Genomic DNA, 11,765 nt, shown 5'->3' with positions numbered 1-11,765 from the left:
GAGAGAATCGGCAAATACAACTTTTATTTGAGATCAAAGAAAAAATTACAGCAGAGGCCAAAGAGGAAGACATAACTCAGTTTAATAATACAATCATCAAATGTGTAATAAGGAGAAGAACAAAACCTATAGGTCTTCGCTTCAACAGGGCTAGGAAAATTTCCGAAAAGAAGATATATGTCATCCAACAAGCTAAAGAATAAGAATCAAGAAAATGAGGCATACACAATATGAAATACAAAAGATACAATACAAGCTCAGTGATTTCAAAACATAAAACACAATCGTCAGTCCCCCAATAGCTTCATCAGTAAGCTGCATTAACACGGCTTGGAACGGCGAATAGCAGACACAAATACGAAGCAGAACTACTACCCAGCTAAAATGCACTCCAATGATCAGAATCTCTTCTTGGAGTCTGACTCTCCATTGACAACTTAAAAGGCCCTGAAGACCCAAAGGGGTCTGAGTCTCGTCTTGGAGTTTGACTCTCCAGTGATGTACTAAATGGAGAAGACCCAAAAGTATCTGAGTCTCTTCTCGGAGTTTGACTGTCCAGTGATGTCCTAAATGGCGCTGAAGACCCGAAAGGGTCTGAGTCTCTTCTTGGAGTTTGACTGTCCCATGATGTCCTAAATGGCCCGGAAGACCCAAAAGGGTCCGAGTCTCTTCTTGGAGTTTGACTGTCCAGTGATGTCCTAAACGGCGCTGAAGAGCCAAAAGGATCTGGGATGTCATCCAATGTTGGAAACCCATGACCCTGATCAAAGTCTCTACTGCTGCGCATCGAATCGAATCTTCCCAGTGTTTCTTGTTGAGGGAAAAATCCACTATCTTGTGTACTTCTGAACGAATCGAACCTGGAGAAGGTGTCAAATGAGGGTTCTGAACTATCCTTGTACCTTGGAGGTGAGTATCCTGAATTGAAGACCGAGAGTGGTGTGCTAGGAACGGAATCGTCAAAAGTAAAGGGACGATTATTCTGGGAAAAGCCACCTGCTGATGACCCAGTCCTGATAGGGTTGAGGCCAAACTCCCCAGGCCCAGAAAAGTAGTGATCTCTATTACTCTCATGATCAATGTCCTACATGTATGATTAAGAGCAGTTACAGAACAACCCAGCAGGCCAACAACAAACACAAATATAACACAGCAAAAACAGAAAGCTTGAACGAGGCAAGTAACCACTAGCCATAAGAAAAGAAACATTCACTAGAACCTAGAATACATGCATTCTAGGTGGGGACCAAATATGAGAAATTTCCATCATGTACAAAAACCAATAACAAGAAATAACATGACAATGAATTGCTCACGTTTTAGCTTAAAATATGACCTGCTTTTCCCTTTCACCACAATTCTTTACTATGATTAAGAGAGTTGCATTACATTGTTTAACCATGTTATTTACTCCCTTTTCACTGCAAACCCAAAATGGTTTTGATTAACCAAGTCCAAGTGCCGAAATCATGGTCTCCTCAATGTGCATTTAACTGCACCAAGAACAATTTCACAACCCCTTTTGTATCTGCAGTGAACCAACTGGGTTTGATCATAATTGGCCAGTTAAAAGACTTACTACAGACGTGCTTTACATGAAGATTCCATCAGAACTAGAAACTAAGTGATGATAAGAAAGAAAAAAAAAAACTAGTATTGTTAAAATTATCTAAACCTCATTTAATAACTAAACAAGTCAGCATTAGATCACTTGAGGCAGGAACCATTGTAATCAAATAATAGACAAATCACCACCACAAACAACTAGGTGGTACTAACCACAATCATGCAGCAAGATCCAGTCAACATAGACACAAGGTCAGAGAGTACTGATTTCCATTAGATAAATACTGAATACACTAAATACCAAAAACAAACAAAAAAGAATAACAAACACAATAATGGCTTACCTTGGTGGTACTAACTGCATTGAAACCCCACACAGAGTCAACGTCATCGTTAGTGTCAAATGTTCCCCACGCTGGGTCATCAAAATTCTTGTCACCAAACACAGACCCAGGACCCCCATGATCACTACACATGAAAATTTGGAATTTAAAAAACTTTACAGGTATCAGGATTTACATAATAGAAGATGTTTGATTCTTGCCAGATTTCACCAATATGATCTGGTGGTCATTTAAGGATATCAATTTACTAAAGAAGCAGCACTAAAAGAAAAGAACACAAACAGTTAGGTAAACAAAGAGCAAAGAGCATCAGAAGACTAAAAGCATTGCCATTTGACATGGCTATTCGATATTGTACAGGAATTGCTTAAATATTTGCTAAGAACCACATATTTTCATGTAGATGTTCTTTATGAAATTCATGCGTAGATCTGAGTGTTCAAAGGATGGGATTAGGTTTGGCAGCTTATATTGCACTCAAAATTCAAAATTGTCCAAAGATTGTTCGACAACCATCAGAATTAAAAAGATTAATTTGTTACCAAATGTGCCAACCATATGTATATCAAGCTAACACCCCCTCTCAAGTGCAATTCCATTCTGCACGTGGAGAAGGACACAGAAGCATGCATAGACATAGGGGAACATATGGGTATTGCCCAAACATGCAGCTTGCAAATTAACAAATAAGCGCAGAAGGGGTGAGAGGCTTCAAAACCAGGATCTTTTGACACATAACAAACTGTATATCAAGCTAACTATTTGCTACCAACAATACTAATCCTTAGATTCTTTTTCTTTCTTTTATTATTATTTTTTTCTTGAAACAGCAAATGATTAGATAATTTATAGCAAGGTGAGAAGTATGAGGCACACAATTTAAGGAAACACAAGAGAATGTAGAGAATTGCAACGAAACCATAAGGCCAGACAGGTTGATAAATAACTCATTTCAAGTAAAAGGCACTATGAGGCTTGTTTAAGTGTAGTGCATCAACACGCAACCAATCAAGGTGATCTTAAACATGTAGAAACTAACGATCTAGAACTATACCTTTGAAATTCCTTCTCACGGGGTGAGGCATCTGCTCCTGTAGTCTTTCCAAAGTTAGAATCAGAAAATTCTCTAGATGGGCTTCCAACAGTACTGCTAGCAAATGGACTGTTCGGAGCACTTTTTGCTGAATCATTTTCATTTTTATCATATGCTGCTCCATTTTCAACTACCCTTCCATCTGCACTCTGAGGCTTTTCTGAATTTTCATTAACTTGAGGTGAAGAAGCAGCTGTTGGACTCTCAACTGTGGGAGCTTTTTCTTTCTGAGCTGGTGATGATTTCTGTTTTGGAGGCGCCAAGACATTTGGCACATCAAGAGTGAGCTCCTTGACAACAGTGAATCCTGAAAAGTGAACTTCTACAAGAGTCATCTTGAATAGTTACAATCCCTTATCAAATTAGCAGACCACACATAGACAAAAAAAGGAACTATGAACAGTAGACAATATACTCCCTTCACCACAGGAAGAAAAAAAGAAAAACTAAATTAAAAAACCTAAGTGTTACCAGCAGTTTCTAATCACAGAGACTATCTTGGACCTACGTAAACTCATTTATGGCATACCTTCATCTTCAAATTTATCCCAATCTTCATCCCAGTCAGCAGCTCCTTCTTGGATGCCCGGTTGCCAGCCTTATATAAAAGCAAAAAAAAGTTTCAAACGGCCAAATGTAATAAAACTACAAATATTGCAGCAGTGAACTATAAAGACAAAAAAAAAAAATGACACTAATGAAACCTTACAGACTTTGAATAAGTTCAATCCATCCTGTTACATGTTTTCTTTTTTACAAACAAATCAGAGAGATTTGCAAGACTACATAAGATTTCCAATGATTTGAGCTTCTAGAAAGACAATGCTTTTACTAAATCGAAATAATTTGACTATCCAGAGTGTTGTAAAATCCATCAAATAATTTTGATAAAGAAAAATCATTTTGAAAACTCCAAGGGCATTCATGGGACTTTCTCATAAATCATACTTTTCACATAACATTTTCTATGAATTATATTTTAATCCTTAATAGAACTACTCTTATGAGTATATTTAGGATTTCAAATTTCCCAAGAAATCAACAAAGGAAAGAGATCAACTTACCAAAAGGAAGCTCAGTTAATGTTGTAGGCTTTCCACGTAATCCATACTTCTTGCAGCGCTCATTGAGAGTTTTTACAAGCTCATCAAGATCCAATTGGATACGATCAACCCGATCCTGAAAATTCAGTTGGAAATTATCTTAGACAAGTTCTGCAAAGGTTTCCATTAACCACCCACGTTTAAATATACCTGAAGGGTGCCATCAGCATCACCTCCTTGCTCCATCTTGACAATTGCCCTGTATAGCTCCATTTTCTTCTCCTGCATATCAATCACATAACATAATCCAATCTGTGATAATAAAATGAATACACCACTTGGGCTATCACCATTATTTTTCTCTTTTCCGACCCTACTTTCTCTCTATCCCACTACTCCTAGAAATCCTAAAAAATGTATTATGTTTGTTACTCATAAAAGTAAAACACATAAAGACCTATTTGATTTTGAATTCCCATTCTTACTTATCTCATAAAACAATAAAAGTAAGCCATCTCGCATGCACAGACATTTATAATTTAAATCTTAACTTAACAAACAGCAAGCATGTGACACTTCGAGATTTGAATGAGCAAGAGCAACATAACACAATATGGAGGCATTGTACATAAAGTTTTGAAATGTAGTTACATGTACCTGTAAATCACGAAATGTGGCTTCTTCAATAGTCAGCTTGGAAGCTACATCTCCAGTTTGTTTGTATTTCTCCTCATATTTCTTGGCCAGGGACTCGGCCTAAAATCATGTAGGGCTCATGAAGTCAATAGTAGCTAAAGATTAATGTAAATATGCACTCAGGCTCAAGCATTCTAGAACATACCTCACGTTTATCAGCAGATGCCCTTTCTGTGATCTCATTAAGGCGATTATCACATCTGCTCTTGTACAAAACCTTATACCAAAAAGGAAAAGATAGATTATAGCAAAAACAACAAGGTCATCAAACATGCTAATTTCAACACCACACCCAACGCATGTGAGACTTAAAATAAGGTATTATCATTCTCAATCATCCAATATAAGCATTCAAAAACTGAAAGCATAAAAATTACATTTTTTTATGCTTGTATCTAGATATAAAATTATTACATGTTTGAATCAAATGCCTTTTAAAATGTCATTTGCCTAAAGTAACATAGTGAAGCCGCCTTGAAATACACCACAAGCTGTGAACTCTTCCAGAAATATGGTCTAAAATTATACAAATGACAAATTCTTCCCATGCCCCTGCTACATTGTTGATCAAAATTTGGATCTTGATTTCATCACTATTATGGTGCATAAGAATGACCTCTTAATTGACTACCAAAGCTCCTCAACTCAGAGTCCTAGTCAATCCTTAAAAATTAAAATAAAATAAATGGAAACAATAGTTTATTTCAATCAAACAGTGCAATCTCTGTGGACAAGTGTCCAGTAAACAGTAATACAATGAAAACTAGACCACAGGAACAATATAATTTCTTCCAACATACAGAACCTTCAATCTAATTAAAATATCAAAACAGAAAACAGCTGCTTTTCAATCAGTGAATATGGCTGAAAAGATACATCATGAAATTCAGACGATGTTGAAGCCCAAGGTGATGGCCGAAATCAAACTTTATCGTAAAACTACTCCGTACCCCGATAAAGTTTTATAAACTCCTCTAGCTTTTGTCAAGCCATGAAACCCAAATAGCTGCTAGAACACTGCATCCCAAAAAACATTTGCCTTCATAACCCCACCAAACCACTCATGCCCTCTACAAAACAGAGAAGAGTACCCAGCTGGAATTACCCAACTCAAATTTCCTTCCCGAAACAGTCTCATCCATTTAAAGCAACAATGAAAAAACACATGATCTACACTTTCTGCCCTAACTTCCCAACAGGTCCTTGTCAGCACAAGAATCACTGCTACTTCACAACACAACCATCCACACTTTAAACAAGTTTTTCTCACACCATTGAAGATCAAATGGTAAAAAGTCTGTGGACTAGTTAATAGTAACAAATGATTTGGACATCCAAAAATCTATCACTCATCATTGAACAATTAGATTCAGAAGCAAAAGTAAAACAACTTTATTATATACAATATGCCCAAGCAGGGGCATACAAGAAAGAAAGGGAAGGAAGATAACATGAGATACTCACAAGTTCTTGCATTTTGACACGGAAATATTCAATTTTCTCTTTAGCATCCAAAATTTCTTTCTCCAGTTCTTCTACCTTCAAGGAACAAAAGGAATCATATTAAAAGGTTGAAGGAAAAAAGCTGAAAATGGAGCAAAAGTTTAATACAGTATAAAAGTATGTGGAAATTCCTATCCATAAGTTGGCAATTCAAGGAAAACTGATCATGATTCTTGCCAGAACAGCCTTCCTACTTAAGTTCAAAGTAAAACGCATAATCACAAGATTTTCAAGTTCTTTGGTTGTGTTTGACATGTATCTGGAAGTAACAAAGACATATAACTTTGCAAAAATAATACATAGATAAGGAGATAATCTGGAAATGAATTGGCTTTGGAGCTACATCATGAAAAAAGAGGGAGGGAGAAAGTGGAGGGGGAAGGGAGGGAGGAAGTCAGGGAGAGAGAGAGAGAGAGAGAGAGAGAGAGAGAGAGAGAACAGATTAAACCAATTGGGTTGTGGATAAAGCCAATATAACCAAAATGTTATACCAGCGCTTAGAATTAGTCAGGAAGCAAATTCTATCTAAGAATAAAAAACACAAAAGCTGCCAGTTTTTTACCACAATACATATGGTATACAACTTGTACCATAAAGATGAAAGCTCGAACATCAGATGAACAGACAAATGGCTCGCACTGTCAAAATTGGGGAACAGGAAAGTTCAAGTACCTTTTTATCAGCTTCAGTTGCTTCTTTGAACTTTAATTCCAGGGAGTTAATCTCCTCTTTACTCAGTTGATTTAAAAGATGTTTCTCTAATTCTGGTACTCTTGGTTTCTGCTGATTGGTCTGTGGCCTTTCATCAGCATGAGAAGGAGCAACTGGCTTTGGTGGCCTTCCTCCAACTGCGGGTGCCATGTGTCGAGCCCCAGGGCCAGGTATCGGTTGCTGTTGTTGAACGCCTTTTAAAGTGAAAAATAAGAAACTAATCTCCATGAAAGGACATATGATCTCAAAAAAAGTGATTCGTTTTATGGATGAATACCAGATGCAGGTCTCCAGGCTACATTGCCAGCATGGTTGTAATGATTTGTGGGTTGAAAAATATTAGATAAATCAAACATAACACTGTTTGGTAGCGCAGCTGGGAGAGGGCGTCCCTCCCTATACCGCTCCATCAAATATAGTGCGACACAAAACTCCCTGAGAGAAAGCATGCTATCATTATCCTGATCGGATAAGTCCCACACCTGCTTCAAAACCTCTGACAGATGTAAACAATAGCATACAGTTAAAGAGTGAGGGAACTAAATGCTTGTAGAAGACAAGGAAGAGCATTATACGAGTTTTAAAAAATACTGAAATTTCATATCCAATTACAATAGCAATGTTCCCTTGCAAGACAATGCGGCAGATATGTTTTCAAACCATCAATATAGACCGCACATTCAGACATGAATCCATTTTAAAGTTTCTGTGAATGTTCCCAAGTCACAAATAGATGTGGCAAGGTATCTCACAAAAAACTTATAAATCAATGATCTAGCCTGTTATAATCAGGAAATCTGAACTAAATGCCACCAACTAAATATTGTGATTCAGCCACCACCCAGACGAGGGAAATTAAACAACTTTAATTCAGAGATAGGGGCAATGCAAGTTTTACAAAGAGGCATCAGTTGCAGTTTCAAGCTAGCATAGAAGAAGAAACTGTGCCTTATAAATAACAAGACAAAAGATAAATTTAACAAAACTAGTCCCACCTCTTGGTAGTCCCCATTTTAGAAATAGGTCGCGCGCTTGTTCACCAGTGATTTTCCCATCTCTGTCTGTGTCTACTTTCACAAAGATATTGGAATACTTCTGAGCATCATTTTGAATCATCCTAGGCCATTGTATATGGGACTGACTAGAAGCAGAGTTCCCAGCTCCAAGTGAAACTCCAGATGGGCTTGTCTGAGCAGAGACCTGTTGGTTTGGCTTCGGAAATGACTGGGCCTGGTGAGGTTGCCCACCAACCTGTTGCATCATGTGTGAACTTTGCAAAGAACCAACAGTACTTGGGCTAGCAGAAGATTGGGTCCCAGCAGCTGGAACAAAGGCTGATGAGACCGGTACTCTGCCAGGAGGAAATGCATGTGCAGAAGGATTTTGCTTTGGTTGAGATGCTGTTGCAGAAAACACGTCATCTCCAAAAGATGAATCAGGAGTAAACCCATTCCCAGATATATTTAATGACTTGGAATCCTTAGCTGGTGGTCCTGATGGTCTTATCCCAAAACCTGCCTGCGGTCTAGGTGGTAGGGAAGCTGTTGGTCCTGATGTTGAGGGTATCCCCGTCGGAGCTCCACCAGTCCTTCCACCAATCCAATCATTTGACATACTCGAGTTTGGCGGATGAGGGTGTACCACTGAACCTCCCCTAGGGAACCCTTGAGTAGCAACACCCTGTGGTGGTTGGGAATCAGAAGTAGATGGAGGCACTGGAGGCCTCGTTGACTTAGCATCTTGAGAAAGGAAATTTTGTTGGTTCACATTCACACTTGGAGGTACTTGCGGCCCCCTGAACCCAAGGGTCTGGGAGGATGCTGGAGTAACAGCACCACCCTGAGTTGCAGGTGCTTGTGCAGCAGGATTGAACTGAGATTGTACCTGTGGTCCCCTGAACCCAAGATTTTGGGAGGATGTCGGAGTAACAGCACCGCCCTGAGTTGCAGTTGCTGCTGCAGCAGAATTATACTGAGGTGGTACTTGCGGGGACCGGAGCCCAAGAGTTTGAGAGGATGTCGGAGTAACAGCACCACCCTGAATGACAGGTGCTGCTGGAGCAGAATTGAACTGAGGTGCAGCCGTGGCCGCGAGATTTATTTGAGGTGCAGGTATTTTAGCTGCAGCTGGGCCATATAATGCTGCCTTCACAATTTCTGGAGTAAGTTCTCGCTTACTTTGTGCCACAGTGACAAGTCTAAGTGCATTGTAAAACTCTGCCCGACCAAGGAAACTAGTCTGCCTCTGGTCTGCGATTGCCCATATCTGCCAATGAACATAAGAAGCAAATATAAACTATAACTGATCCAAATGTCAGTTGAAAAAGATAATGACAAAGTGCTTCTAATTCATTTATAGATAACATATCATTCCCCCAGTTATCATCTTGCACAGTTTTCCTCCAACTAAACAAATATACAGCATAAAATACCATTTGTTGATATCATCATGAACCATGAACATTTCAGTTGTATGCTAAAATTCCAACTATTCCAGAGTAGTCTTATACTATCATTGACACCTTGGAAAACCTAGCGAAATCATACTGTAGGTTTGCACCACTACATTACTGTAATTTCATAAACAATTCTCAGTGACCCATCAATGCAAAGAAGTCACATTTTACAGTATCCATACAAATAGCATTTCTAAAGTCTGCCTGCCACCTACTATCGATTGAGCACACACACAAAAAAGTTAGTTTAATGACAAGATAACATGGCTCTCTTAACCTCACTAACAGTAGTCTACATTCTTCATCTGCTTATTTTGTACCATTTGTTCCCAACATACTATAGAAAATTAACTAAATAAAAATCAATTCCGCATTTACAGTAATACAAAATGAAAGCGCTCAGCTCCCATCAGAGAACTAGGGCATTCCGAGCTCACATTAACTGCTTCAGCCAAAAAAAGACTAAAAATTCAAAACAATCTGATTGAGAGCACATTTCCATCAACATCAAAGCCCGATCAACCACTACCATTATACATATACAATCATAAACACTATGATATAAATACAACTATAGATTGGTTTTGCGACGGCTTATACGACCAAAAAGAAGAGAGAGGAGAGAGAGTACCTGCGCAAGGACCGGTTTGGGGAGACCGGAGGCTTGGAAGAAAGCGACGGCTTCGCTGCCACTAATCCGGCCATCGCGGTCCAAATCGGCTCGTCGGAAATAAGCATCGAAGAGATCCACATTCGCCGATTGGTTTTGCGCCGACGCCATCACCACCGTCGAATTGCGATTCGCCAAGATCAGACCATGAGATCAAGAGTGCCGCGTGCTCAAGCTACCGTGCACCTGAGGAGCAGCGGAGCAATCAGAAATCAAGAATTGGGAACGAAAATTCGAAGCCCTAAAATGACATACAGAGAGATTTGCTGCCTTTCTTCTCCGATTTGGAGGAAAAAAGAAGACGACGACGAGCACACTGGGAGATGTCGATGTGTTTTTTCAAAAAACGATCGTCGTTAATCAATTTATTTATTTTTTCCGCTTTATGACAAAAAAGGTACTGTGTTTGTTGCGATATTTCAAAACTGCCCCTGGTTTTAATAGCCCGGCCCATTAGGTACCACTGGTTTTTAATGATGAAAAATGATTGCAACCAAAAATGATTTTATGATTGCCCTTGGGAAGGACATTTTCCAAGTTGCCTCTTGTCCACTTTGGTGTGTCTTAGAGGAGATGTCATTGTTAGGCCTGGGCACGGTTCGGGTCGGGTCAAATTTTGGCCGACCCGCAAGCCAAACCGAAGGAGAGCTCGGTTCTCGGGTCGGGTCGGGTCTAGGGTGAAATCCGAAAATGGGCCGAACTGGAAATGGGCTCGGTTCTCGGGTCGGTTCTAAATTCTCTCGGTTTGGGCTTGAGCCCATTTTTACAATTTTCCAAAAGCCCAAATCTAATTTATTTTCGGCCCAAAAAAGCCCAAAAAATATTTTTTTTAGCAAAAAAGGCCCAAATCCGATTTCCTTTCAGCCAAAACCCTTTTTAGGTTGTCAAATTGCCAAAACCTATTAAAGCATTCTCATGCCCACTGTTAGATAAATAACCATGCCCACCACATAATTTCCGACATTCTTCAATGGCATCCTTTCAAAAAAAGAAATTATGAGAGAGAGAGAGAGAGAGAGAGAGAGAGAGTTTCTGTCAATGGGACGGGAAGTATATGTTTGCTGTCACTCAAAAGCTTCATGGGCCTCAAAAAGAAAGCTAAAACATAGAAGAATAAAGAGCAGCAATAATATCCTACAGCAGTTGCAGAAGTAGTCAGTGACTTCAGACCCGCAGTGCATGCATGAGCTTCAGGCAATGTGGAGAAATCATTTGCTTGCAACTTTTGTGTTACATCCGTATATAGCCATTTCAACCACTCACCAACAAATCTGAAAGCATATGCGGAAGCCAGCAAAGGGAAGAGCCTACTTTGCTGAGTCTTGTAATCGATCACCTGGAACAAAACACGAACCAAAATACAACACATCTTCAGGACAAAATCATGCAGAGTGGATACCAAGTGGATACCTCATCAACATTTGATCCCTTGGTATGCGGACATTATCAAATCTCAGGACACCATTGTCCATGGAGTTGTATGCTCCATTTCCAAATTTCATGCCGATATCACCAACTGTTATGCCTGGAAGAGGTAAGTGATCATCCAAGTTCCGAAGTTGGACAATGAAACCTAAAACAAGAGAATTGGTTCTATAATTAAAATCAATAGACCATTCACTTCACGATAGAAGTTCCAAACAATGTTACACTTGGTCGTTACCATTTACTCCATGGTCTTTTC

At 39.3% G+C, this 11,765-nt stretch overlaps 1 protein-coding gene and 1 pseudogene across 3 annotated transcripts; both read right to left on the bottom strand.

The window, feature by feature from the left end:
- On the bottom strand, positions 1 to 10,439 carry LOC117636559 (epidermal growth factor receptor substrate 15-like 1). Of its 3 annotated transcripts, none has more exons than XM_034371105.1 (14): positions 10,337 to 10,439; positions 10,043 to 10,267; positions 7,952 to 9,221; positions 7,234 to 7,452; positions 6,918 to 7,150; positions 6,207 to 6,281; positions 4,888 to 4,959; positions 4,704 to 4,802; positions 4,257 to 4,328; positions 4,068 to 4,182; positions 3,533 to 3,601; positions 2,965 to 3,325; positions 1,911 to 2,034; positions 1 to 1,084 (listed from the first exon to the last, which is right to left on the bottom strand). In XM_034371105.1, exons 2-14 carry the CDS (start codon positions 10,190 to 10,192, stop codon positions 380 to 382), a joined length of 3,564 nt encoding a protein of 1,187 aa, XP_034226996.1. In that variant the 5' UTR covers positions 10,193 to 10,267; positions 10,337 to 10,439; the 3' UTR covers positions 1 to 379. The 3 variants fall into 3 exon arrangements, with proteins under 3 accessions (XP_034226996.1, XP_034226997.1, XP_034226998.1); XM_034371106.1 differs by having other exon boundaries at positions 2,965 to 3,310; XM_034371107.1 differs by having other exon boundaries at positions 2,965 to 3,310; positions 10,043 to 10,436.
- A 518-nt stretch (positions 10,440 to 10,957) lies between these two features.
- The window catches only part of LOC117638593, a 4,959-nt pseudogene continuing 4,151 nt past the window's right edge, over positions 10,958 to 11,765 (bottom strand).

This window comes from Prunus dulcis, chromosome 8, assembly GCF_902201215.1.
Source record: "Prunus dulcis chromosome 8, ALMONDv2, whole genome shotgun sequence".
Taxonomy (NCBI): Eukaryota; Viridiplantae; Streptophyta; class Magnoliopsida; order Rosales; family Rosaceae; genus Prunus; species Prunus dulcis.
This window is presented reverse-complemented; position numbering and strand designations above follow the sequence as displayed.

What these genes read in the sequence shown, in the direction of transcription:
- LOC117636559 (XM_034371105.1), bottom strand. Translation starts at nt 10,192, where the DNA reads ATGGCGTCGGCGCAAAACCAATCGGCGAATGTGGATCTCTTCGATGCT. An exon ending in AGCCTGGAGACCTGCATCTG is followed by an intron (nt 7,151 to 7,233) that starts GTATTCATCCAT and finishes TCACTTTAAAAG; the next exon opens with GCGTTCAACAACAGCAACCG. An exon ending in CAACTGAAGCTGATAAAAAG is followed by an intron (nt 6,282 to 6,917) that starts GTACTTGAACTT and finishes TGTTCCTTGAAG; the next exon opens with GTAGAAGAACTGGAGAAAGA.